Genomic DNA, 24,501 nt, shown 5'->3' with positions numbered 1-24,501 from the left:
AAATGCACATATAACGCAAACCTAGTTTTTGCGCAGTTCACGATACCAATTTTACCAGCAGAAATGCATGTAAGCATACATTACGCATGAAGTATTATTTATTCACTTTCATAAGGTGCTATTTTTATTATGCGTCATGGCATATGCTTATTACGATATCGACTTTGCTCGTGATGTTCTTAGCAGGACTATGGGTAACAGTACAGTACACTATGTATCCATGAAAGTTTTGTTTTACCAAAAACGACCTTGGATTTTTATTGAGACATATATAACCAAGGGCAATGTCTGTTTACATTCGTGGTCACAAATACAATGAAAATGCCACAGATGCATAATAATAGCTTTGATCGTTTCCCACGTTGTTTTTACTTCAAGTAGAGCCCGTACTGCGCTTAATGACATTCAGGACATTAACATGACGGCAAAGTAACTAAGATAAAGCAAGTACACCCTTGATAATATCCAATAACAAAGCTGCCAACATGGTTCGATTTCTGCAGGGTGGTTGGCACTCATTCCTTGTGGCACTTTGGCCTATTGTATGATTTCACGTACACATCTATTACTCGTTTACCATATTATATGCCATATGCTCTGGTTTATAAGACGCACTATTCCCCCCACGATTTTAAAGCAAAAGTTGGGAGCGCGTATTACCATCCGGAAGGTGTGTGTGTGACCATATTTGTATAACTTCGTGCACACAAGACGCAAGTTTTTGGGGTGCCTTTTACTTTCAGGAGCGTGTTAGAATCTTGAGACGATGGTAATAGCCGTGTCAAATATAGTAGAGCTAAATACATAACACCTTACACGTTTACAGGCACATTTTATTTGTACGTGGTCCATGGTCCAGAGCAGGTATTGGTCTCACCAAAGATAGCAAAAATTTAGTCACGTCGATTTACACGGCTAAATAATAGTTAATTATTTGATAGCCAGCTCATTTTAAAATGTTTCACACAATTCACTATTATCGGCCACATACGGAATTTGAAGCGTCTAAAGTAATGGCACACCAGGTGTGTTACCGATAAGTCGAGACATCTCGTGGACTAATGGGAGCAAGATGGTTGTGATTTTCTTTTTTTCTCTCTCCACTGTTGCACGGAACTCTTTTATTTTGCCCCGGAATGTTGAATTTTACTCGGCGTTGCGTATTGTTTAAGGCGCCTGAAGAATACGCTTCCACTGTGGAATGTGCGTGCGCATTCCCTCGTGTGAAACCCGTGATTGGAATTGGATCGCCATCCGGTGAAAATGAAGTCACACAGCTTCAACCGGACTCACTTCCTCTCTTATCCCAGTTACGTGCGGCATAGATTTAAACATCACCGCGGAATGCCGCGCAGCCCTTTACTTTTGAACCTTTGGACCGTCTCGGCTTGATGGCACAACTTGATTGTGCGACGTGGCAAAAGAGCCACCTCTCTGCAAATGTGTTATCTTGAAAGTTTCACAAAGATTGATTTCAGTTCCTTTATCATACAAAAAATAACAATGCACTTGCTTTACCCCCCCCCCCCCCCCCCCCCCCGTTTAGACAGGAACGTGGGTAGTCGCCATAAAATTAGTCGTGTTTTTGGTAAAAATATATATAACAAGCACAAAAGCGCCCGTTGTGACTACATATAAAAAAATAGCATTCACATCATCATTAAACCGCTTAGGAGCATTTTAAAACAGGGCCATAGAAGTGTCAACCCTCGGCATTCAACGTGACGTGTAAATGAACGATAGCAAAATTAGCACTTATGTTGATGACGTGTTAGCGACGCAACCCGTGCACCCAACGGAATTGTTTTTGTAATACCAAAAAAAAGGCAGCTTTTATCCGGTTTCTTTATTGACATGATCAGGTGTTAAATCTGGCACATTTTAATCGTCGCACCCTCGTTACCAGGTGGTTTATATTGTTTCGAGTACGCTGGGTGAAAGGATGAGCAGTTTGCCATATGTGCACCCGTGTGGGGCCATCTTATTTTTAAAAGCAGCCTTACTAAAACCATTTACAGCTTGGCAACTGTAAATTATACAATTATCATGACAATACTTTGCGATGCGTGTATCATAAAAGGCGGTTTAAGAATAACGGTATTCATTGAATAACCGTCGCTTTAGGGCAAGCTTAAAGCACATGTGGAATATGATACTTCATTAAAAGCACGTAAATTATACTTTTATGCCGATTTAGTACCTTCTTTGAACTGCGTCTTCGTGAATGGCTATCATTTACCTTGGTATCACTTGGAAAACGGCTGCATTAAAAGCCTGACTTCTGACATTTCACTGAAATGCGCACACAAGGCAATTTCAAACACCTGCTAGCATTGGGCAAATATGACTGGCTTTTTTTAGGAATTTAGAAACCTGAAGATTAATTGAAAGCTCAAAAGGCTTCTCAGCGGCTTGTGAAGCAACGCTTTAGGGGATTATAACTGTAACGTGTGATATATTTTAATTGGTGTAATTTGTTTGTATTAATATACCGTTCATGCTTTTCAAATACTGTAACCTAAAAAAAATACCAGCACTCTATTATAGCTTCAATGTATCAACTTGTATTTTTTTATATATATTGAAGAGATATTGTTTAACCTTAATATCAATAAAAGCTGTACATTTGAAATATAAACATATTTTTGTATTTTAATTCTAGGTACTGTACTATAACAAAACAAATTTAACTGCAATCTTTAAATGTATTTCGTGTATTTGCTCCATAAAAAAGGAAGCCAGCTTGCAAATATTCAATTAATTTTCTTGTAAAATGTAAATGTGTACACACATCATATAGAACACTTGACATCCCATTACCTACATTTACTTTATACGTACTAAATACCTTTTATAATCTTCATATAGTAAGGCACGCATACTGAACATTTATATTAATACACTCATAATTATCGTCGTTGTGATATGTTTCAGGGTTCTCTCTCATTTCCTTTAAACAGACGTTTGCATCGTTAAATACTCTTACACGGGAAACAATTGAGCACTGCATTCACTTGCTTAAATTCAACAAATGGGGATGATAAAAATTGCATTAAGATTATTACAGGCCATGCTTTCAACACCGTCTGCAAAAAGTGAAGAAATAAAATCAATTCACGAATGACCACCGCCTCTCGTTGTGTGTTCACGGACACGTGCGTGCAACCTACTGGTTGCAAATGTTCACTTGTGGATCTGTTGGGACTCGCGCGTCCGTGTTTGCCGTGTGGAACTCCACCGCCTGTATCTGAACAATAGCCACGTTGGTGGCGTGGACTGCTCTCTGTACGTCGCCGGGGTTGCTGGGAGCATGGGGGGCATGGGTCCCCTGCCAGGCGCGGAAGTCACAGAAGCAGCTGCCACCGTGCAGTAATGTCACCACGAAGGCAAAGAACTGTCAGGGTTAAAAATAAGCCGGTGGGCAAGATGGAAGGAGGGGGGGGGGGGATGAGGATGAGGTTGGGGAATAGGATATGGAGTGATGCAGTGGGGAGTCAGCAGAGAGGGTGGGGGGAGGGGGTGGGAGGGGGTGATATTTGCAGAAAGCAGTGGCAAGCACTTTTGGCACAATAATTACTTCCAGCATACATATTATTATCACAGCTGAGGTCTAATGAAGGCTGAAGGATATTCCAACGCTCACTGTAATGTCAAAAGTACACACGTGCTCTCTATCGCATGTTGATAATGTTGTACAGCTTAGTGTGATTTAAAGCTTTCGTGACTGCAGGGATTCATATTCTTGGTTCTTTCGGTAAAGTCACGTAGAAGGGAAACAATAAAATAATTAAAATATAAATCAAGAACCAAGAATATGCAGCTTAGTGTGGTGTAGATTTTAACTATGACGGAGTGTACATGCACGTACGTGGCATTCTATGGCACGCACAGTTGAATTATTTTTGTATAGCAGAGCAGCAGTGAAAATGAGTATGAGATAAGTGGTTTTCAAATTGAACATCTCGATCACGTGATTACAACCCAATGGCATCACTTAAGTAACTGGCATTATGAAAATCGGTGTACTATACGTGTGATATTCTATAATAATTTCGATTTAAAGCTTTCGTGACTGCAAGGATTCATCTTCTTGGTTCTTTCGGTAAAGTCATGTAGATTGAGAATAAAACAATCAAACAAAATAAGACAATAAATATGTAAACTCCTTTGTCAAGGCTCTTTACTTCTCCCACCTAGCTTAAAAGACGCTGTGAATCTTAGCAGCGTTCATTGAAGCGCTGTCGTCCCGACAGTTCTGTTCCTTCACCTGAAGAAGGCTACTTGTGTTGTGGCCGAAACGTCGTGAGAATTTTGTCTTATTTTGTTTTATTGTTTTATTCTCATTCTACGTGACTTTACCGAAAGAACCAAGAAGATTCTATAATAACTTTCTGTTTCCTTACATAGGTGTTTAAACATTGATCTCTCACGATGAATTCAACGCAAGGCTGTTTTCACAATTTCAAGAGAGTGATTTGTTTTCAAAAGCACATGAACAATTTGATTTAATCTGTACAATACATGCAAAAGCCACCTTAACGTTACGAGATTCACAATTTTCGTGGCAAAAATTGGGTCACTAAAAAAGTTTAAAGCCTCTTGAAATAGATGTTTGGGTTTTTTTTATTTTCTGTAAACACTGACAGAACTGGTTGGTCAGCTAATCAATAACTCAATCTTACACACAAAACTGCTACATAGTGAGTTCCAATCACGCGCCACTCTGTAAATACATTTCACCCGGTGTGCAAGGGAGGTCAATTGATCTCGGAAGAATGCAGCTATTTTTTTAAGGAGGTTGCTATTAAACATTTCCAAACCAGTGTGATAAAATAAAAATATAAAAAATTGACAAATCAGCAAACCAGTCATGCTGCACAAAAAGTTTTCTTCGTGTTCTGTGTAGATTTTTTTTGTTATATATAAAATAAATGTCAAGGTGGCAGTTTAGTAGGAAAAGCTGTTAGTACCACATTGGCAGTGGCAGCTTTCTAAGGTCTAGGAGCTGGTACGCCACGCTCGGTAACTGAAGCCAGTGTTGGCGCAGTAACAGCAGGTGACCACAAAGGCAAAAACCTGCAGGGCAAAGGCAGAGGTGGACAGAAAATCATAATAAATCACCAAGATTCACATTCTGCCGATCAGCACATCAGTTTTAGTACAGTGCTTGTCATTTAAGCATAACCGAAAGGCCTATAAAGGAATGTTCTATTGATGTATTTACATTTCAATTAACAGACTAAGTGTGCAAAATTGCATACTTCTCAATTTGAGGTGGTTAAGGATGATGTTTGGTACTCGTGAGGTTGGTGATTAAAGTTTAAAAAGCATTCTGGAACGCACCTGCGTTTTAGCAATTTCATAACAAATCATGCCTTAGTGTGTTTCACTGTCACCGTGAATATCACACAGTATTGAATCCATTTGTAATTGGCATCAGTTTATCTTTGTCATTTTAAAATGAATGATGACATTGGTTTTAAGTTAAAATTGCAAACATTTGATTTCTGTTCTGTACCACTAATTTCACTCGTACCTAAATGGAAAGCAATGCACAACATACTTAACCTCAAACAGGCCCTTTGTTCAACTGTATAGTAGCAAAACATATTCACAAAGCAGTTTGACTTCAAGCAACAGGAAAATAATAATGAAAAATATTTTTAAAATGCATTAAATAGATTAAAAAGTCTTGCCAATTTATTTCAGTTGTGCTATAGGAGTGTGCCCCATATATTTCAAGGCTGGCTACAGAATAGAATCGCCGCAGGACTTCTAAAACATCCTTCAATTGGCCTTTGTACCAATTATACAGTAGGGGGTGAATGTTATCATGTGCTCCACAATGAGATTGTTGCATGACAGTCAAACCGATTCATTCACAGAGCTGGAATTTGGACACCTCAGATAATATATGTTTTGTGTGCACGGCAATCAGTGACTGGACCGAAACCAGAAACCTCGCAACACCTAAGAATTTGATTGAATCACGGGTGGCTGAAATTCATGTTCGAACTGAAGATCTCCGGCGTGCCAGCCCAGCGCTCTATAACCTCTCCACCACCCACCTCTATTGTAAAACAATTTTAGTCTTGACGCACAGATGAGCAAAGTGCCTGATGATATATTATTGAATTACCTCACACATTTCATATTGCACGTTGATATGATCAAATTTAACATCTTACAAACTATAATTAAATCATAATAGTGACGTATAAATAAAACAAAGCATTCAATTTAGCAGGTTTATTTTAAGATCAGCATTGTTCATGCAAATGAGAGTACAGTAAAGACTATGTTGAGAATAAAATAACTACTTTTGAGTTGAAAGGAATATATACAATGGCTTGTGCTCCTAATAAAAAAAAACTATGTTTATATCATTTAACCGATCAATCATTGAGTGGCACAATCATTTCATTATACAGGTACAAGCATCAAACATTGAAATGCAAGCAGAGACAAAGTGGCCATCTGTTAGAAATATCAGGGTATTCAATATCAAATAATATATTTTATTTTTCAGGGTTTTTTTTTTCATTTAGCATAGAGATATCGAGAGCGGTGTGGCAAAACCATACCACTACGAAAAGTACTCGCTCAACCCTACTCCTTACCCCCACCATCTGCCACGTGTGTGGGTACAATGTCACGGGCATTCAACTCGCGCCACCGTTGCGCTTTGCTAATTTTATTTGCCGGCTGCCGTGTACTGTGGCACAACAGCGGCAAGAGAGAGAGATCACAATCTGTAAGCTAAAGGACCTCATTTCCACTCCCGTACTTCTCCAGGACCTGAGGGCTCAGTGTGCCTAAGCGTGAGTAACGGCGCTGTTCACGTATGCCGTTTCCCAGAATTTCAAACAGCGCCGTGTGCGCTCATTTGGCAGCGACTCTAGCCGTGCCCAGAGGTTAAGTGACATCATTGTAAGTTTCTGTCTCAGAGACTGGGGGGTGGGGGTCACAAATCCACATATCTGCAATTGGTGATGGAGGTGTCACAGCTATTAGGCCACCCCCTCCACTCTGCATGGGCCACGGATGAGCATGGAACGAGCCTCATGTGCAGCTTGAGAGAGGCATAATGAAAACCATTGCTCTGCACTAAGAATGACGTTTATGGCTCACGGGTGACTTCAGCCAAAATGAGACTCCTAATTAGGAAGCCTCACTTCAGCAGATCCCTCAGAAATTATTAGATTGGCGAGCGCTGGCTCGTGGATTATGATCGGTGGTCTCAATTGCGTTTAAATCGAGACGGCTGGCTCTTATCTTGAAACGTAGCTAGTTGGCACCCGAATGCGGCCACCTACTCTCTCAAATGCGACAATAAAAGTCCCTGGATTTATTTCAACCCAATACATTTCAAGTTCCTTAATCCCCTGATATTTCTTGGGCAGTGAGAAAGGATTTGAAGTAGAAAAGCAATGGGTTTTTTTGCACACAGAATGGCAAATATGTATTGGCACAGTACCATTCCAACAGCAGCTATTGCACGCAATGAAAAGCAAAGTGGAGATCTTTGTTTATATTCATACGATACCCTCAGTGTCGGTGTGGTACAGCAACATTGCATTAACCCTGGACAAGAATCAAACTCAGACCAGCTCATGTTATGGTGCAGTGTGCTTAAGTCTACCTCCTTCGGTACACGTCTCTGTACAAACGCACAAAAAATCCGATGAACCTGTGTTTGTTCGATGGCATTTTTTTGAAGTAAAAATATGCAAACGCAACAAAGCATACTTTATTGGTACCATGAAGTGTGAATATTAAGGACATTACTTTCACATAAGTTGTCTTATTGTTGTTGTTTTTTCAATGGCCACCAGTGAACATGCAATACTAGGTCTAATTTGCAAATTACTATGTTTACAGATCAAATCATTGGGTCTGTTTGGAGCCTTGGCGTATTTTTTTTAATTAACTTTTTGCACATCCTCCCAATTAGGAAACAAATTCATTTGATCAAGGTCTTGCCCTGTTAAAACACTCAAATTTGACAATGTGATCCAAAAAAAAAGGCATATTATAATAACAAAAATAAAACTGTTGCTGGTGGATATGTGGAACAACATACCGTGGAGGCCACCAGGTGTGATCGCTCATTTCCTTGGTATATGTTGCTGCTTGCGGCGTCAGTGATGGCAGCGGTAAGATAAATGACTGCAGCAGCAAGGTTATAGCCAAACCCCTGCAGTAAACCCCACCCAGCCCGCACCCACGACAAGTCCCAGCGGAGAGCGCACACCCACATGCAGCAAGCACAAGAAGACAGAGAGACACGGGAGAGTTGGGGGGGTTATGAGTGCCTAGCAACCGCAGCTCGCGGTGAATAGAGGCAGCACAGTCTCGCAGCCGACCAAACGAGTCAGCTCAGGTTTTCCTGAGCCACCATCATCATCATCATCAGGTGGAGCCAATACAATGCCGCATTACACTGAGTGGCAGTTGAATGTGAGGGCATTCATAATTTAAACCACTCATCTGGCCACGCCTGAATTGGGGAGAGCCAAGTCTGGAATTTAGTTTAATCTGGGCAGAGCAAACATCATTTGCAGAAAAGTAACTAGGGCATTATTTGCCTTTGGGCTGCAATGACCTGGCCAGAAGTGTATACTCTTCCAGAAACCACTGCAATGTTGACAATGTTTGAAAACAATGCCAGCCCTGACTGCTCCATATACATTTATCAAGTAGTTGTTTTATTTGTTAATCACCGTATGCTATTATATTGTGTGCACACACTTCGAATTGCTATTCAGATAATTGTATAATGCAGTGGAGCCCTGTCATTTCGCAGAATGAATTCCACGTGACAAAGTTCCAAAAAAAGAACCTCTTGTGCAACATGCCATTCCTTTTGCGCCTCGGGTCATTTTGCCTGTGTTCTGTAATCATAGCGTGCCACTGTAACACATGCTCTCTGTAACGAGCAGCCTCGGCTTGTCTCGTACACACGCAGGCCGTCTTCAGTTCCATTATGCCCTTTCGTTTTAAACGAGTAGGTATTTTATACTGGGGTTCGCTTTTTTTATTTCACCTCTACAGAATTATAAAAGACTGCAGTGAGTTGCTTAGTACAGTTACAAGTTTTCCTGAGACAGCAAACTATGGAGAATAATTAGATACGCTTTAAAGCTGAAAACGGTGGGATCCTTTTCCCAGTATATTCCGGAAAGGATAAAGCCTTTTCACATTAAATACTTTAGCGCTTCACTATCAGATGGTTATTTTGTGGGATTTTGTATGCCACTTTGCGTGACTGTGCGATGCATTACCTTAAAACTTTACAATGCACACGTTCCATGTCATTCACTATTAACCTCCAACACACGGATAATTGTAGCTTGTCTCTTATTTAAACTAAAGTGTTGTGAAGCCAATGTGTGCACATCGTGCAAGCGGCCATAATGTAGCAAGCACATCAAGTTCGGTCAACCCCGGATAATAGCTGGTTGCGTTACCATCACGGAGGCACGAGGTCATGAATGGGCATGTTGCAGGTGAGGATCAGAATTAAACGCGGGCCAATTTCAGGCTAAAAAAAAACAAAGGGAGTATTTCCACACCTAAGCAATCAAATTATTCATTTCAAACATTCCACAAGCCCATCACTGGGCAGCCACCAATTCAAGTTCTGGCACATTTAACTGCAAGCATTGCGGCTCAATCAACCCTCTGTACCTTAAGTCGGAATTCGACTTGCAGTTTTTTTTGGGAAGCACCCACCAAAGAGACATGCGCGAACCTTCCCAAGAGACGACCGTGGGCAGCTGCAACTGGCTGCACCTACCGTGGCGGCAATGTGGTGCCCGTACATATCGAGCTCATCGCGGGTCCAGGAGCTGGCTATGGTCGCCTCCACTATGGCAGCCGAGAAATAAAGGACGCTAGCGAACGCGTTGAAGACCAGGCCCTGATTGTACAAAAAGCAAGTGGACATTGCGAGCTACACATTCGACTAAATTACATCTATGTTAACGTTATGTACATTTCGAAAACTTTTTTTTTTCCCCCATCAGATATAATGATAATTTTGTGTTGTTTTACTTTATTGTAATTGGACTTGGTGAGTCATGATTTTATCGTTATTACGATTGATATGGTACTTTATATTTCTGTGGGCTGGTACAACTTGATCAAGTGCAACCACATGTTCTGTTAAGGGTTTTATCGCTGGTAATAGCTACTGCATAGCAGCACGAATAAACCACTATTCATGTGCTGCAGTGGATATTTTCAGGATTAAAGTATGTCAAGTAAACATGTATTAATTTTAAAAATAAATTTCAGCCCATTGTCAGTCTACTGCTGGATGAAGGCCACCCCCGTGCCATATCGGCCACGTGGGTTGTTTGACCAATGACCATACTTCACTATGCAGGTCGCCATCTTCATAGCGAAGTACACTAACTGCTGTGCCATCATTCGACTACGACGAATACTTTACGCTCATGTAATTTTGTGTGCATCAGTTAAGTTTATTTTAGGTTAACAAGCTGAAAACTGAATAGAGACCAGGATAGTCTCATTTGCAAAAGTGACCTGGGTAACTCATACTTTGACAAATGTAGTCAGGTGCCAACATCTGCTTAATTCTTGTTGGTTCAGCTCAGGTAGGGATTTTATAACGGAGGTCATGCTCTGCAAATTGAATGGATATTAGGACATTTGTGAGCCCTATTGCAAATCATTCAAGGATTCTGATAATGTTTTAAATGAGCATGAAATGTTTTTATTCACAATTACTGGCGATGCTCTTTGCCATTCTGACTTGTTTTTTTAAAGTGATGGCACAGCAGCTGCGATCGTAATAATAAAGTGAAAGTACTTGAATGAACATTTTCTCCCTGCTTAATCCTGTAACATAAAGCTCAACGGAGCCACGAACGGGATTTCATAGCTACACAACTTATATTTCATTATAGACAAAAATAGGACATCACATTGATACATTTAAATGTAAAATATGTTGAATCATTTAATAACTTCAATAATAACACGATATAACCTAGAACCAAACTACCCTGAGAGTGCTCCGATGTCTTCGGATTTTGGAAGATATTCAGGGTTGAGACCAGTGAGTACTTGTATGGGAGACTGTCTTGGTAAACTAGGTATCGCAGGCTTGGGCAATGAGATGCATAGGCCATGGCAATACAGCTATGGATGTTTTTAAATATTTGTGTTGCTTTGATTGGTATCCCCTTCTATGTTTTCTCTGGATACTCTGGTTTCCTCCCACATGCCAAACACTCATGAAATGAACTGGCCAAACTTTCTAATTCAAAACATGTCCTGAGACTGGGTAATAATGGCCAATATGTTTTTTTATGATTTCAATACTTTAATTATGCAGTCCGTCGAGCTGGAAAAAAAGTTGAATTAAATGAAGTCAATTTGATTGTTTAGATGCGTACCATGCATTGGATATCTGGCTAAAATGATCAAACTCATTGCACTCAAGAAACTGGTTTTATTATGAGTGGCTACCTGGATTGAAACCATGAATCTCAGCAGTATAGTCCATGGGCCCAAGCAAAAATTAGAACCACCTAAGGTATCAAAACTGCAGTCGTACACATTTATTTACATAGATAATAAGACTGCATTGTTTGATAACCCACTTATTTATATATATTTCACTGTTATTGACCACATCGAGAAATCGGAACGACAAAGGTGATGCCACGTCAGGTGGTACTGACAAGCGAAATATCTGACCTGGGCTCATGGACTAGTACTGACTTGGTACTCTTTAAACAGGGCAGTATGGAGCCCCGTGGGTTACTCAACCAAACCTTTTTGTGCATTCAATATTCAGAGTGAGGCCCCTGTGCTTCTCGAAATCTTACCACCAGCGACCAGTTGATGTTCTGTGCCCGGGTGTAGAGTGCAAAGAGGTCGACGACGAAGAAGAAGATGGTGAGAAGCCAAAAGAACACGGCCACGAACAGGACCCAGCCAAGTGGAGGCACGGTCGTGTAATTGGTGGCCGCGACCAGAGACCACACCAGGAGACCAAACACCTGCACACAGGGGAAGGTAGATGCCACACAGACGACGGTAGCTTTGCTGTCTGCGCGTGGCCTGAATCCTACACTGCGTGCGAGTTTGTTGTCGGTTGATCTTCTAACAGCCATAGTGCTCGATTCACCTATCAGAAGTCAATTTGGTTTCACTTGAGTTTTACGCAGAAATGGCAATTTCCGATGCGAAGAGTGGAAATCGGGCAACATGCTTTTTATGCTAAGGTGAGGTGGAAATTGGGCTCAGTTGATTATCATGATTGTAATGTCTCCTGTCCTTGCAAAAAAACATCATGTTTCAGCTATGTGTTGCATAGGTAAGCGATTTTGTCTCAAAAGGGGAAATTGGCATTTTTGTATGTCCACCATTGCGATTATGTATCTTGTGGAAGGGATCCCAACAGGTTCAGACCCGTGTATGAGAAACAGTATTTCTCAGCCAAAACACATGCTTACAAAAATGTATGTGCATTCATGAGTTTCGATATATCCTTAAGTGTGTGTGTGTAAAACCAATTTGCACAGTGAATCTTAATGTAAGAACATCTCATTACAATACAGCCTCATGCTAAAAAGTCAACACATATCACACATTGACCCCTATTACAAAGAAACACTGTGTCAATATCGTGGACGGTGCGTACAGAAAATCTTTAGTTCATTACAAGTTTCAAATGTTTGACTAAAACCTGTGCATTCCTGTGGAAAATTGAGAATTTTTGTAAAAGGAAATGATTTCAAGATTGTGGCATTGTCCTTAGTTTCCGCGTGACATCGGCACACTGTACTTTCTACATTTTAATGTTTTCCACTCTTAATACACGTAAATGTTAGAAAGTGTAAAAAAAAATATTTTCATTTTGCAAATTATTTCGTCAGATCAAAGTGCTTTGCCCACCCTCATAAGCCACGGGTAGAAGACTATAGTTTGACATCATCAAATGTCGGTGTCTGCCATCTGTCCCATAGCTCCACACTAGAATGGATTTGCCCCTATCAAAGAGCAATCCAAATCTTAATCAATTTACGGCCGAGTCTGGATTGAGAACAAACATTAAAAAAAAACCTGATTCACGAGTCATATTTTTGTTGTTGTAATATACGTGAATGTCTTGTGACACTCAAACTTTCTGCCCTGCTTCCAAATTCAAACCTCTTTGCACACTGCAGACACATGAATGTATTTGCTAATCTGCCCAATAGCATTGAATGTAATACTGCACGCAGCAGCAGTGACTTCATGTCTCCCACTCTTAGGTCATGTCGGCCAAAGTCCTTATTGATATTGCGCCAGAAGGTATCTGCAGTTACCAATTACCAGGACTCCTCTCAAAGCCACACTTAGATTACTCACCGTAGCCGCAACCTGTGGATCAGGCTTCAAACCAGTGAGTAATGTTTCACATGTGCACGAGTCATGGGAAAGACTAAATGAGTCTTAAACTGGGTGGGGTTAAAGGTGTTTGCTCTTCGCATTGCTTTGAGGTTTAGTGTTAAGCCACGATGTCATAAGTCATGAGCAATTTGTGTCCGTGACCAGCCAAGCCTTGTCATTGGATATTATCAGTGCACAATGCCTAATAGTTTCATATATTATATATTTTTTTGAAAAAAAATTGTCCTAAAACTGTAATCCTGTACTAAATTAACAACATAACTGTGTATGTACGTACGTTGAATTTCTTTCACACCGTACGTAGCCAGCCGTGCTCATCAAAGGTCCATTGCATGAGCTATGCAATGGGCATTAATAATTACTAACTCTTCAACGATTCACCTACCTTTTAATTTCCAAAATTGTCACGATTCTTTTTTGTCACATTGTGGTCATTGTAGCACCTCTTGGCCGCATGGTTCAGTACAAAATAAATATATAAAGAGAATGGATTCTTACACGCTACATTTTGATGCATGTGTTGCGTGAGCACAATAATCAATTTTAATTGATGAATTGATTCTGTATGTACATACACTGACAATTAATGCAATATTAGTGTAGCAGCAGTTCCCCCAATGATGAATTGATCGCGTGTGTGAGCAAACGATATAAGCACAAGTAAGCACAGCATTTGATAACAACAAAAAAACAATTTTCCCAACTTGGCACACTTCTAATGCATGAATGTAATACATGTACAGGTATTACGCAATATTGGCATAGCGATACACATATAATCACGTTACTATGAGCGCTGAAATTATGCTTATTGTTTATACCTGAATACATTTCTAACTCCGTATTAAAGCTGCGCCATCTGATCCGATTAAAGAAATAATCGATTACTCTACCGATTACCAATTCAATTATATACCATATTGGATAACACGAAAATAGTTTGTGGAAGAAAAAAAAAGCCTCACCGCTGTTCCTGCGTGTGCCACTGATTGGTTAGATCGCCAGCAGTATCAGCCTCATTACCCTGGGCGAGGCTTGTAGGGGGTTTCCTGCCTTCAGGAGGTGGTGTCGGTGGGCGGGTGGAGGCGTGTTTAAAGGTACCCAAGTAAATCCGCCACAAAAAAAAAGGTAGTTGTTTTAGAATATTACGTTGATTAACCAACTTTTTCGACGAATCATTCCTAAGCTCCAGTCCATGTTATTGAGCAATTCAAGAGCCTCTTAGCTCACAGGGCAATGCTAAATAAACTGTTCAAAGTGAACTGCAAGAGACGCAAGAAGGCGCACACCTTTGGGACTGTGTTTGCTTTCCTTTCCCACACTTTGCACTCCGTTCATTTTTGTTGCGTATTGTTGAAATGTTCTGACCAACCACCCCCTCCTGGACATCCGTGAAAATGAGCTTTCATAGCTCATTCTCCAGGATAATTAAAGATTATCGTTCTTAGCGACCGTATTGATTTGCATCAGGTACAGTAAACATAATTATTGCATAGTGGTATTTACAAATTCAACTGTTTGTACTGCCCCAACTGTGTTGCCGTGCCTCCTCCTAATGAGCAGTCACTCAGCCACCCTCTAGTGGGGAATAGAGGACAATGCAAAAAACATTCGTAGGGAGAATATGGTTAGGGTACGTGGCACACCTGGTTTTAATAATTTCAATAACATTTTGAGATGTCTTGTAATGCTCAGAATTCTATGAATGCGACAGTAGGTGTGATAAAACTAAACTAAAAAACGTATTTTTCTTTTACCAGGTAAGGCACATTGAGCTATATAGCTGTTTTTCAGAAGCGGCCTGGCCACAAATGATAGCTCAACGAAGTGGCTTATCATCACGTGGGAATTTCTAGCAGCCACATACTCAAAACGCGTGTTTCTAAATGTGAAGGGAAAAATCAGAGGTCCCGCAGAAAAATCCACGTGACCACGGGGAGAACATGTAAACTCCAAATATACAGGCGTCAAGATCAGGATCGAACCCACGACCTCCTGTATACCAGGTGAGGTAGTCGACATCTAGCGAAACACACCGGTGGGCTGAAGTAGTAACTAATTGTCGTTTTGTTTACTTGACAAATCCCTTACTAATTGGCTGTGTCGGGTGGTGGAGGGTTACAGCACATATACTTACGCGATCTAACCCAAAAAAACCTTTATTATGAATAATATTGGTCACAAAAGCCTCCGTGTTAAACTGCCTGATTGTAGCGTCGTCTATTTTGGCAGTTTTATGGGAATGCTTTTATAGCCTCGGGGCCAACTGCAAACTTGAACCCGACCTGTGAACCATGGTTTCAAATGCATGTGTCAATCGTGACACCGCCACTCCACCAACAACAGTGGTATTTCAATACGTCTTCCTTATACTGCGAATAACCTCCACTATCAAGGTAGCTGGCAATGTATTATGTTTACATAAAGACGAAAGTCAAGGTTGTACATGCAGCTGTAAGCCATTGTTAAAGGATAAGCGTTGGGCAGAAGTTTGAACTGTGTGGTTTGAATTATTTGCGGTTGTACAAAAGGTAGTGTCTGCACAAAAACTGAAAGTCTTAAATGGTCTGCAGCAGCACATAAGGATGAGCATATGAAACAAATAGCGCCCGAGATGTTGGAAGACACCTGGGGGCCTTTTGTCGCCAGTGGGGACGTCGAGGTTTCGATGGATGAGACTAATAGGCTGAGATGTGTGTGTGGTCTTAGTGGCTTACCTCAGGCTGCGTGTCTAATTACAGTGAATGTGTCTTTCACGATAAATACAAAGATATCATAGGCGACGTTTTGGGCAATCATCCTTCTTCACAACACATAAATAGGTTGTTTTGTATGCAGAGGATGGTTATTGAGAAATTTGTGGATTTGTTAATAACAGACGATACCTTTAAGGACAACCTGTTATTTTTGGCATTTATTTAGACTACGTTTAACTTTCATTGTTTTTATTCCATTCACTTCACAGGACATTGTGACTCACTATGTAAAGTATATATTTAAAGTGTATAAAATGGTTTGCATTTAAGAGTAAATTGTTCGTGTTTAGGCTATTTATACATTTCATGATATTTTTTTTACTCGTACCAAGAGTAGCCAGCGCTGACTGTGTCTTTCAGATAAGTTACCCTTCTGAGCACAAAGTCTACCGCTGGAAAATAATTGTCTAATCTGGACAGTAGTGAACCCAATCTCATTAGTTCTCAGTTGTTGATGTCTACCCAGAGTCAATAGAAAATACGTCTGTTGACTGACCCAGTCTCACGTGCTTTTGAGAAATGAATTCCCGTGGCATGGAGAGGGCAATGTCAGACGTGCTGATGAGACGGGGATGACCAGGCATATGTCGTGCCGTCAATGAGAAACGAAGGGGTATAACTGAGAACAAGCTATTAACTTTTCTCAGTCCCGTGGGTGGCAATATCTTTTAGCAATTGAGTTTCTTCCTCGGTTATGTCATGTGGTCGGAACTACTGAAATTGAACACGTGACGCTGAACGGGAGCGAGAGAGGCGTTGGTGGCCGATGATTGATCTGAATTTAATATCACTTTGTGCTTCACAAATGTATGCAGACGAATTAACACGGACAAATTTAGGGCAATCCACGAATGTAACTCTCACACGAGTATACGTTCAACAGTGACAATATTCAGTACTTTAATATTATTCTAAATTACAAGCAGTGATATTGTCAAAGTTGAACGATTGAACTTAGCAATTACATTACTCAATTTCAACAAGTGAATTGAATAGCCTCATCCATAGCCTGCCCTAAATATATAAGAACATATTCACATGGTAGCTTTTATCTAATGATTAACAGGCTACTCGCTATACAAATAATCCTGTAACGAACGTCGCAAGATAGTACATGTATAGTTTAGTACATGCAATGATGTGTTTGCATTGGCACATTCAGAGCGCGTTTTGGATAAATATTGCGAAGTATAACTTTTCTAAGGCTTCCAACTCTTGGAGCACACAACAAGTTTATTTATTGGCATTTACACAGCGATGTGTTCATGTTTTTAATTCGCAAATGCGGCAGTTCATTGACGAAGCATCATTCGCAAGCGATTCACATTGACAGCATGAGTTCCTGTTATTTTTATCATTAATTAAGTACAAACTAATAACTCTCCCAAAGTTACACCTACTTTACCAAAGTGACAAGCCCGTAGCAATTAAATGGCTCCATATCGTGATCAATAATGAACTAGAAAACCATTAACTGTCACATTTTGAGAGTACCGAATGACAATTTGCAGCAATATTCGGTCATAATTCTCATAATCTCTGTTGCAATTGCATCAGATAAGAAGATCAGTCGTCTTCTTTCGTAAGAAGTTCACCTGATCAACAAAAAACGTATCCGTGACAACACAGAAGTACATATATTCTTGGTTCTACGTGGTGACTTTACCGAAAGAACCAAGAATATGAATCCCTGCGGTCACGAAAGCTTTAAATAAAAATAAAACACAGAAGTGCTTACATTATTTAAATGCAGGCGTATACAACGGTTGAAGGCAATGTTTTATGAGTGTCTATCGTACGTGTCGTGTGCAATACTCACTATTTCCAGTATCATAAGAATACCCGGAATGGTTTTCACAAATCCTTTGTCCAAAGCGATTTGTGACGACGATTGTGCTGTCGGGTAGCTACTGCTCGTATTCGTTGAAACTTTGTCGGGGAAATCGGCCATGGCTGAAGCTGCTACACAGCCAACGATACAGATACTGCAATGGCAATCTGAGCTTCACAGAACTACTACTGAGGCTTCACCTGCAACGCGTTCTCATCTGCGTGATTTAAACTGGAACACGCGCGTACGACTGCCACAAATACGTCTCAAAAAAAGACCTGTTCGTCAATAAAGCAAGCAAATGCGCTTGTTAAGAATCGTCGACGAGCTTAATGTGTCAGCCGGCGAATGTGACATAGGGGGACGTCCGTCTATGAGCTGAGCTCAGCTGCAGTCGGGCAGGTATGTCTTGCTCGGATGGGGGATGGAGGAGAGAGACACTGAGCTTCAAGTCTGAGCACATACCGTAGATATATCTCGCCCTTACCTGTGCGAGGACCACGCCCCCAGTGGGCGTGACTCATCACCCGCCCTGTGACGTCATTCCGCGCGAAGAAATCTGCGGCAGTTATCTTTTCAATCGGCCGTTGCGAATGACCCTGGTGGTCACGTGTCATGGTTCCCATAACATAAAGACAAAGACTCCCCCCCCACCCCCCGTATAACCTTTAACAGACCGTTGGGGCAAGTGCTGGCAGCGAGCACCACGCCCGACCTCCTTTGTCTCCCTCGTGGCGATGTTCACATATCGCACCAGGTACAATACTCATTTGAGGCTGAGTCGACCTAGGGGAGGCCCAGGACTGGTTCAGATAATCGTCACCGGTGTTGGCCGTGCGCGGGACTAGAACTCGGGTCACGGGATTCGTCACGCAGCGCGTTAACCTCTGCACGGCCGCACACACCCACACACATGGCATGGTCAGTGTGCAACATGGATGTCGTAACCAGTAGTAATAATATGAAAAGGACATCTAGCAACAATAACCTGATATTCTTTGGTTCTTTCGGTAAAGTCACGTAGATAGAAAAAGTAATGATAAAAAATAAAGTGAATAAAAAAGTAAAACAAATATAATATAAAACAAACCATTCATTTTAATGTTTTGCTGTGGTTTTCACACCTGATGGTGATTGCTTGTGTTGCAATTAAAACGTCGTGAGAATTTTATAGTTTTATTTGTATTATTTTATTATTTCCCTTCTACGTGACTTTACCGAAAGAACCAAGCCTATAATTATCTTTCTGCCATTGTTTTTGATGCTCCACGTGGTATCTAGGCCATAATCTGCACCCTTTCACATTGCCTGCAAAGGGGTCATTAACTGAATTGTTACATAGCACTTTTTTCCTTTCTTAAAATCTGTTTCAGAGTGCTAGGTGCCAATACTGCACGTGTTTCCATGGTTACCCATATATCAGTGGGAAGTAACACCGTTCAACAGACTCATATAAAGTCCCACTTCATCTACAGTCAGGGGTGGCCAACTTGTAACAGACCAAGAGCCAAAAAGTACCCTTGAGTTCTGCAAAGAGCCAAGTGAATTTATCCATACTGGAGGTTTTTTTGGGGAGTTAGATCGCAAAAGTATAAATGTCTCGTTAAACCTGCCACCACCTGACAGCCAATTCGTAAGTTTTGTCACGTAAACAAAAAACATGCCAATTTGTTACAAGTTCCGCATACCGGTGTAGTTGATAGTAAACCCACAACATTTACAACAACAAAAAAACCTAGATTGTGGATATTGGTCGCGCGAAAGCCACATGTTAAAGTGTATATATTGACAGTGTTCGCTACAGCACGGGAGACATGCATTAGTCTTTGCTACTGTTCGTGATGCAGCAGCAGGAACTAAAGGAATCAAATCACTCGTATATGCAGTTATATGGTCTTTAACAAACAAAACCAATGAGAAAATAACTCAAAGGTGCACACTTGAATTTGCATGCGCGAAGAAAAAGGGCCATCGTCCAGAACGTTGCCATTTGTTAGAGTTTTCCTTTCCAGGCAGTGTTTTTGATGAATGCGATGAGTTTCATTGCTTGGAATTACATTGCGAGATGCAAAGAGGAGCACAATGACTCGAGAACATATTCGGGTTGATGACATTAATACAACTTTGATTTAAAGCTTTCGTGACTGCAGTAATTCATATTCTTCGTTTTTTCGGTAAAGTCACGTTGAAGAGAAACAACAAAATAATAAAATATATATTAATAAAATATATTTTTATTGTTTTATATATATTTTATTATTTTGTTGTTTCTCTTCAACGTGACCTTGCCGAAAAAACTAAGAATATTAATACAACTGTTGAGGTGCAACTGACGACGCTGACACGGTTCTTGAGTAGGGGCGGATGCCAAGGTTTATTAAGGGATACTGCCAGTAACTTATTAAAGGCTTACGCCTAACAGGTGACAACCCTAATATCTCCCCAGGGGAAAGGGTACTGGGAGGTCCCTAGCTCCACCCAGGCTAGACGTGATCTTCCCCCAGCACCGACCGAGGGATCATCCAACTCGGTCGGCCGGGTGAAGTAGTCACCCTAGCCTGGCGCTGATTCACCCTACCCTGGATCCCGACTCCCTAACTCTCTCCGTTCCTGGCCCTTCACGACGTCACGGGTCCCCCCTTATATATCCCCCGTAACCTCTGACGTCATCCATTCTCATCCCCCTGAGTGACATGACGTCCTCCACTACACGCCTACACAACTGTCAATGAAAATGGGCTTGGACTGGACACGTCGCCAGAATGAATGAGGGCGGCCAGAGTGGCAGCTAATCATCCATGGCACGGAACGCATCTGGGAGTGCGTCCACTGTGGAGGTGGAGGGATGAATTCGGTTTGTGTGCAGGTGCTGGGTGGGTTGTTAAATCGATAGATCGTGAGAGATGGTGGCAGCTTGGGGAGGCCTTCATTCAGCAGTGGATAGAGCATGCTTGACTCTGATAATGATACCCAATAAATGCCAGTGCAATCAGACACGACCACCACAGCCCTGCGGAGCAAATTGTGCCGTTATCAGTGCACGGTCAGGTCAGTTTCAGAGTAAAGGCAGGCACAGACGAGGAGACGCACCACGCATTTACAGCTGCCCTATAATTTCGAATTTATTTTTGAAGGTGATTCGACCCTGGTTTGTTAAGGCATTGTACTTTGTGAACCTGCTGTGTTTGTTTGCAATAACAGCCACAGTGCACTGAACTTTACAATGTGTGTTTTGAGGCAGGCAAATTGTATTGACACACTGTGCTGTACGTTATCTTTGTGTTTTTTTTAATAGCCCAAGGAATGGCGATGTACGCAGGATCATATACAGTTCCGGTGGTCCTCGACTTACGAACACGCGACTTACGAACGCCCGCACTTACGAACCAGCTTCGATGAAACATCGACTTAAAACGCGCACTTGCAAGCTGAACCGCAGGACTATTTTGTTCAGCAGAGCGATCCTGAGTCAGCCTCACGCTGGGGGTGAGTGTTTGTGCGTGTTTTTTTAAGTGAGTGTGTGTGTGAAAGTGACTATGTGTATATGTGTGTATGTGAAAGTGACTGTGTGTGTGTTAAAGTGAGTGTGTGTGTGTGAAAGTGAGTGTGTGTGTGTGTGAAAGTGAGTGTGTGCGCGTGTACTAAAGTGACATCACATTTGTCATTAAAAGTACGATGTAATAAATCGATGTAATCTCCGGCGATGTCATACTTTTGGATCACTACGAAACAATTATTTTTTTCCGGATCATCTGAAACATCGTTACTAGGCCATAGTTTCAGGTTTTTCATATTTATCTGAACATTGGAAGGACATCATTAGACCTCATTTGCCAGTACCAAAATGTAATAATAGGGTTTTTCCCATTTTTTCTGGCAACAAAGCTGAAACCTTTTTACAAGGATTCATGTCTGCATTAACCACAATACCTGCAGTCAAATGCAAAAAAAAACATACTATGATAATATATGCATTGTCCTTAAAACTTATTGGCATTGTGGTTAATGCAGACCTATTATTATATTTTGGTACTGGCAAATGAGGTCTAATGATGTAGATGCTCACCCCGAGCCCTCATTACTTTTATAGTGCATTGTCTTTGAGCTGTACGCCTTTTGGCGTCTTCTAGTCGAGCACCAATTGGGTCGAGGCTCAAAAGAAAGCCGTCCCTTGGTGTGGACCAATCACTTTCAAGGACAACGCATATATTATCACAGTATGTTTTTTGTTTGCATTTTGACTGCAGGTATTGTTGTTAATGCAGACATGAATCCTTGTAAAAAGGTTTCAGTTTTGTTGCCAGAAAAAAGGGGAAAACCCCTATTATTGGAAGGACATCCCAAGTTTCCACATCCAACCTGCAGCAAACATACAATGCTTGACCACTGTTCTTGTTATAATATGCTGCTTCTGGCAAGAGCAGGCTTTGTCTTTCAGCAGAATCAAATAATGATGCTACGTGCTCAGTCCTCTTTACATTTGTGTAGTGGGTACGAATTACGTGCACACAACTTCTTGGGAGGCAACACTTATTTATTAATGAACACAACAGTTAACTCTGACATTAGGCATAGGGTGGTGACCACCGACCTACTCTAGCTAACACACACTTCTCAGATACTCTAGCGTGACCCAGCCAGGTGGGCTACTGGCAGGTCCGCTGACTGGAGGCTTGACTCTTCTTGGCGTCTTCACAATGCATCTTCGTTCTTGATACGGGCAGCCTCGAACCTCGTGAGGAGGCTTCTTATATGGGCCTCGGCGTACCCTGGCCCCGCCCCGGCCACGCCTCCCTTCGAGAACCCTCTCGAAGCCCCCCCCCCCCTGCTGTCCACGTGCCCCCCGAGGTGCCCCCTAGGCCCCCGGCCCCCACTGGGGTCCAGTCACGTGTCCAGCCGGGGTCACAGAGAGTGCCACGACCTCACACCACCCTCGTGGCCTCCCGAGTCCAGAACCGGCCCTGACGTCATTCCCGCCTCCAGCCAGGATGACGTCATGTGTGTGTGCAGGCCCACGTGGTAGTGACGCTCCCCCGCATAGTGACGTCACACGTGTGCGTGTGTACACAGTGGTGATACTACAATCACCACGACATTTGTAACGGTGTTATTGGGCCAAGATACGCCGTTCCCATGCAGTTGCCGGCAATACCGGACACATGCCAATAGGGGGCAACAGAGGGGCTTAGCCCCAGTGCTGAGAGTCTATGGGCCAAAGGGCCCAACGCTCACCCCATGGAACAGTGTGTAAAATGGGCAGACCCCAGACCCCAGGAAGGGGGCTGGGGGATGACATCATCCCCGGATCCTTCTCGAAGGTTCGAGAAGGAAGGCGTGGCCTGGGCAGAGCGAGCCACGGCTCTGTATAAAAGCCGGACCTCTGAACGGCCCTGGCAGTCGTCGTCCAGCTGAAGACAAGAATCCTCCTGGAGACTGAAGAGCCCCAAGCGCAGAGCCGCATCCCTGGCAAGGGTCGGCTCCAGCTTATATACCAGTGAAGTTTCAAGCTTCACTCGCGGAGGACTCGTAGATTAGCCAGTGAGAAGGGGAATTAGACGGTAGAGTAACCTCCATAGTGTATCGGGTGTGAGGGGCCCTTATCCCTCTGTGTTAAGTGTTAATAGTTAAATAAAAACTGTTTGCCTCAGAGAAGCTCTCTTATAGTTATTTAACCCACTACACATTGGCATAGCGATGTTGTTAAATATAATCCATCTTGTGTCATTTGTAGGTCATCTTTTAGCATTGATTAGATTTTATGGGGATTTTTTTTTAGCTAAGGAAGTCAACCAGAGGCCCAAAAAAATGCATGCAGAACAAGGAACATACAAATGCCACAGAAAGGCGCCCTAGTCTGGAATCGAACTCAGGTCGCTATTCTTGCTGTGAGGCACACGTGTTACACCATTACGCCACTCTGCCACCCAATAGTTTGGAGGAGGGGATAGTGAATTACACAGAGTTCAGTCAGTAAGAGACAGTATAGCAAGTAGGATCCGCTCTCATGTTTATGGAGTTTCCGTTTAATACCCCCTGGCGTACACAGGATTGCTCGAGGTATTTTTTTCACGCAAAAAAATACTGTCCTAAATAAGTGTCATGTTTCAGCAAGGCTTGGCCAGGCATAATAACCATTAATTATTCTACCGCATATATTAGTTATTCTACCGCATATACATCCGTGGTTGTGCTATACAGCTCTCCAATCTCTCCAATAGAGTTTCAGGTTGTACCTCGTGTTGTTCGGACCCGATGCCTGATGATGTTGCCTGATGTTGCCTGATGTTTCGTCCCATGTGCTGGAAGCCTCTAAAGTCCAATGCACATGACGCCGGACAACACGCGCTAACAACTTGAAAAGACATCGGAGACAATTATGACTCACCATCATCAACGTGATCAACGGCCATGATCATTCCACCGCTGGATGAAGGCCTCCCCAAGGCGTCGGTCTATCTCTGCGTTGACGCAATCCATCTAACG

General features: G+C 42.0%; 1 protein-coding gene across 12 annotated transcripts; it reads right to left on the bottom strand.

The window, feature by feature from the left end:
- Window positions 1–227: 227 nt before the first annotated feature.
- Window positions 228–24,501, bottom strand: CMTM8 (CKLF like MARVEL transmembrane domain containing 8). 12 transcript variants are annotated; one of them, XM_032957601.2, is made up of 7 exons: window positions 18,007–18,739; window positions 11,862–12,035; window positions 9,800–9,922; window positions 8,084–8,197; window positions 7,478–7,491; window positions 4,971–5,076; window positions 3,256–3,394 (listed from the first exon to the last, which is right to left on the bottom strand). In XM_032957601.2, exons 1-6 carry the CDS (start codon window positions 18,136–18,138, stop codon window positions 4,992–4,994), a joined length of 642 nt encoding a protein of 213 aa, XP_032813492.1. In that variant the 5' UTR covers window positions 18,139–18,739; the 3' UTR covers window positions 3,256–3,394; window positions 4,971–4,991. The 12 variants fall into 12 exon arrangements, 10 of the variants coding, with proteins under 10 accessions (XP_032813490.1, XP_032813487.1, XP_032813489.1 ...); XM_032957603.2 differs by lacking the exon at window positions 7,478–7,491 and having other exon boundaries at window positions 18,007–18,724; XR_004403048.2 differs by having other exon boundaries at window positions 3,374–3,394; window positions 4,971–7,491; window positions 18,007–18,735.

Source organism: Petromyzon marinus, chromosome 20, assembly GCF_048934315.1.
Source record: "Petromyzon marinus isolate PM22_M1 ecotype Great Lakes invasive population chromosome 20, UKy_Petmar_22M1.pri1.0, whole genome shotgun sequence".
NCBI lineage: Eukaryota > Metazoa > Chordata > Hyperoartia > Petromyzontiformes > Petromyzontidae > Petromyzon > Petromyzon marinus.
This window is presented reverse-complemented; position numbering and strand designations above follow the sequence as displayed.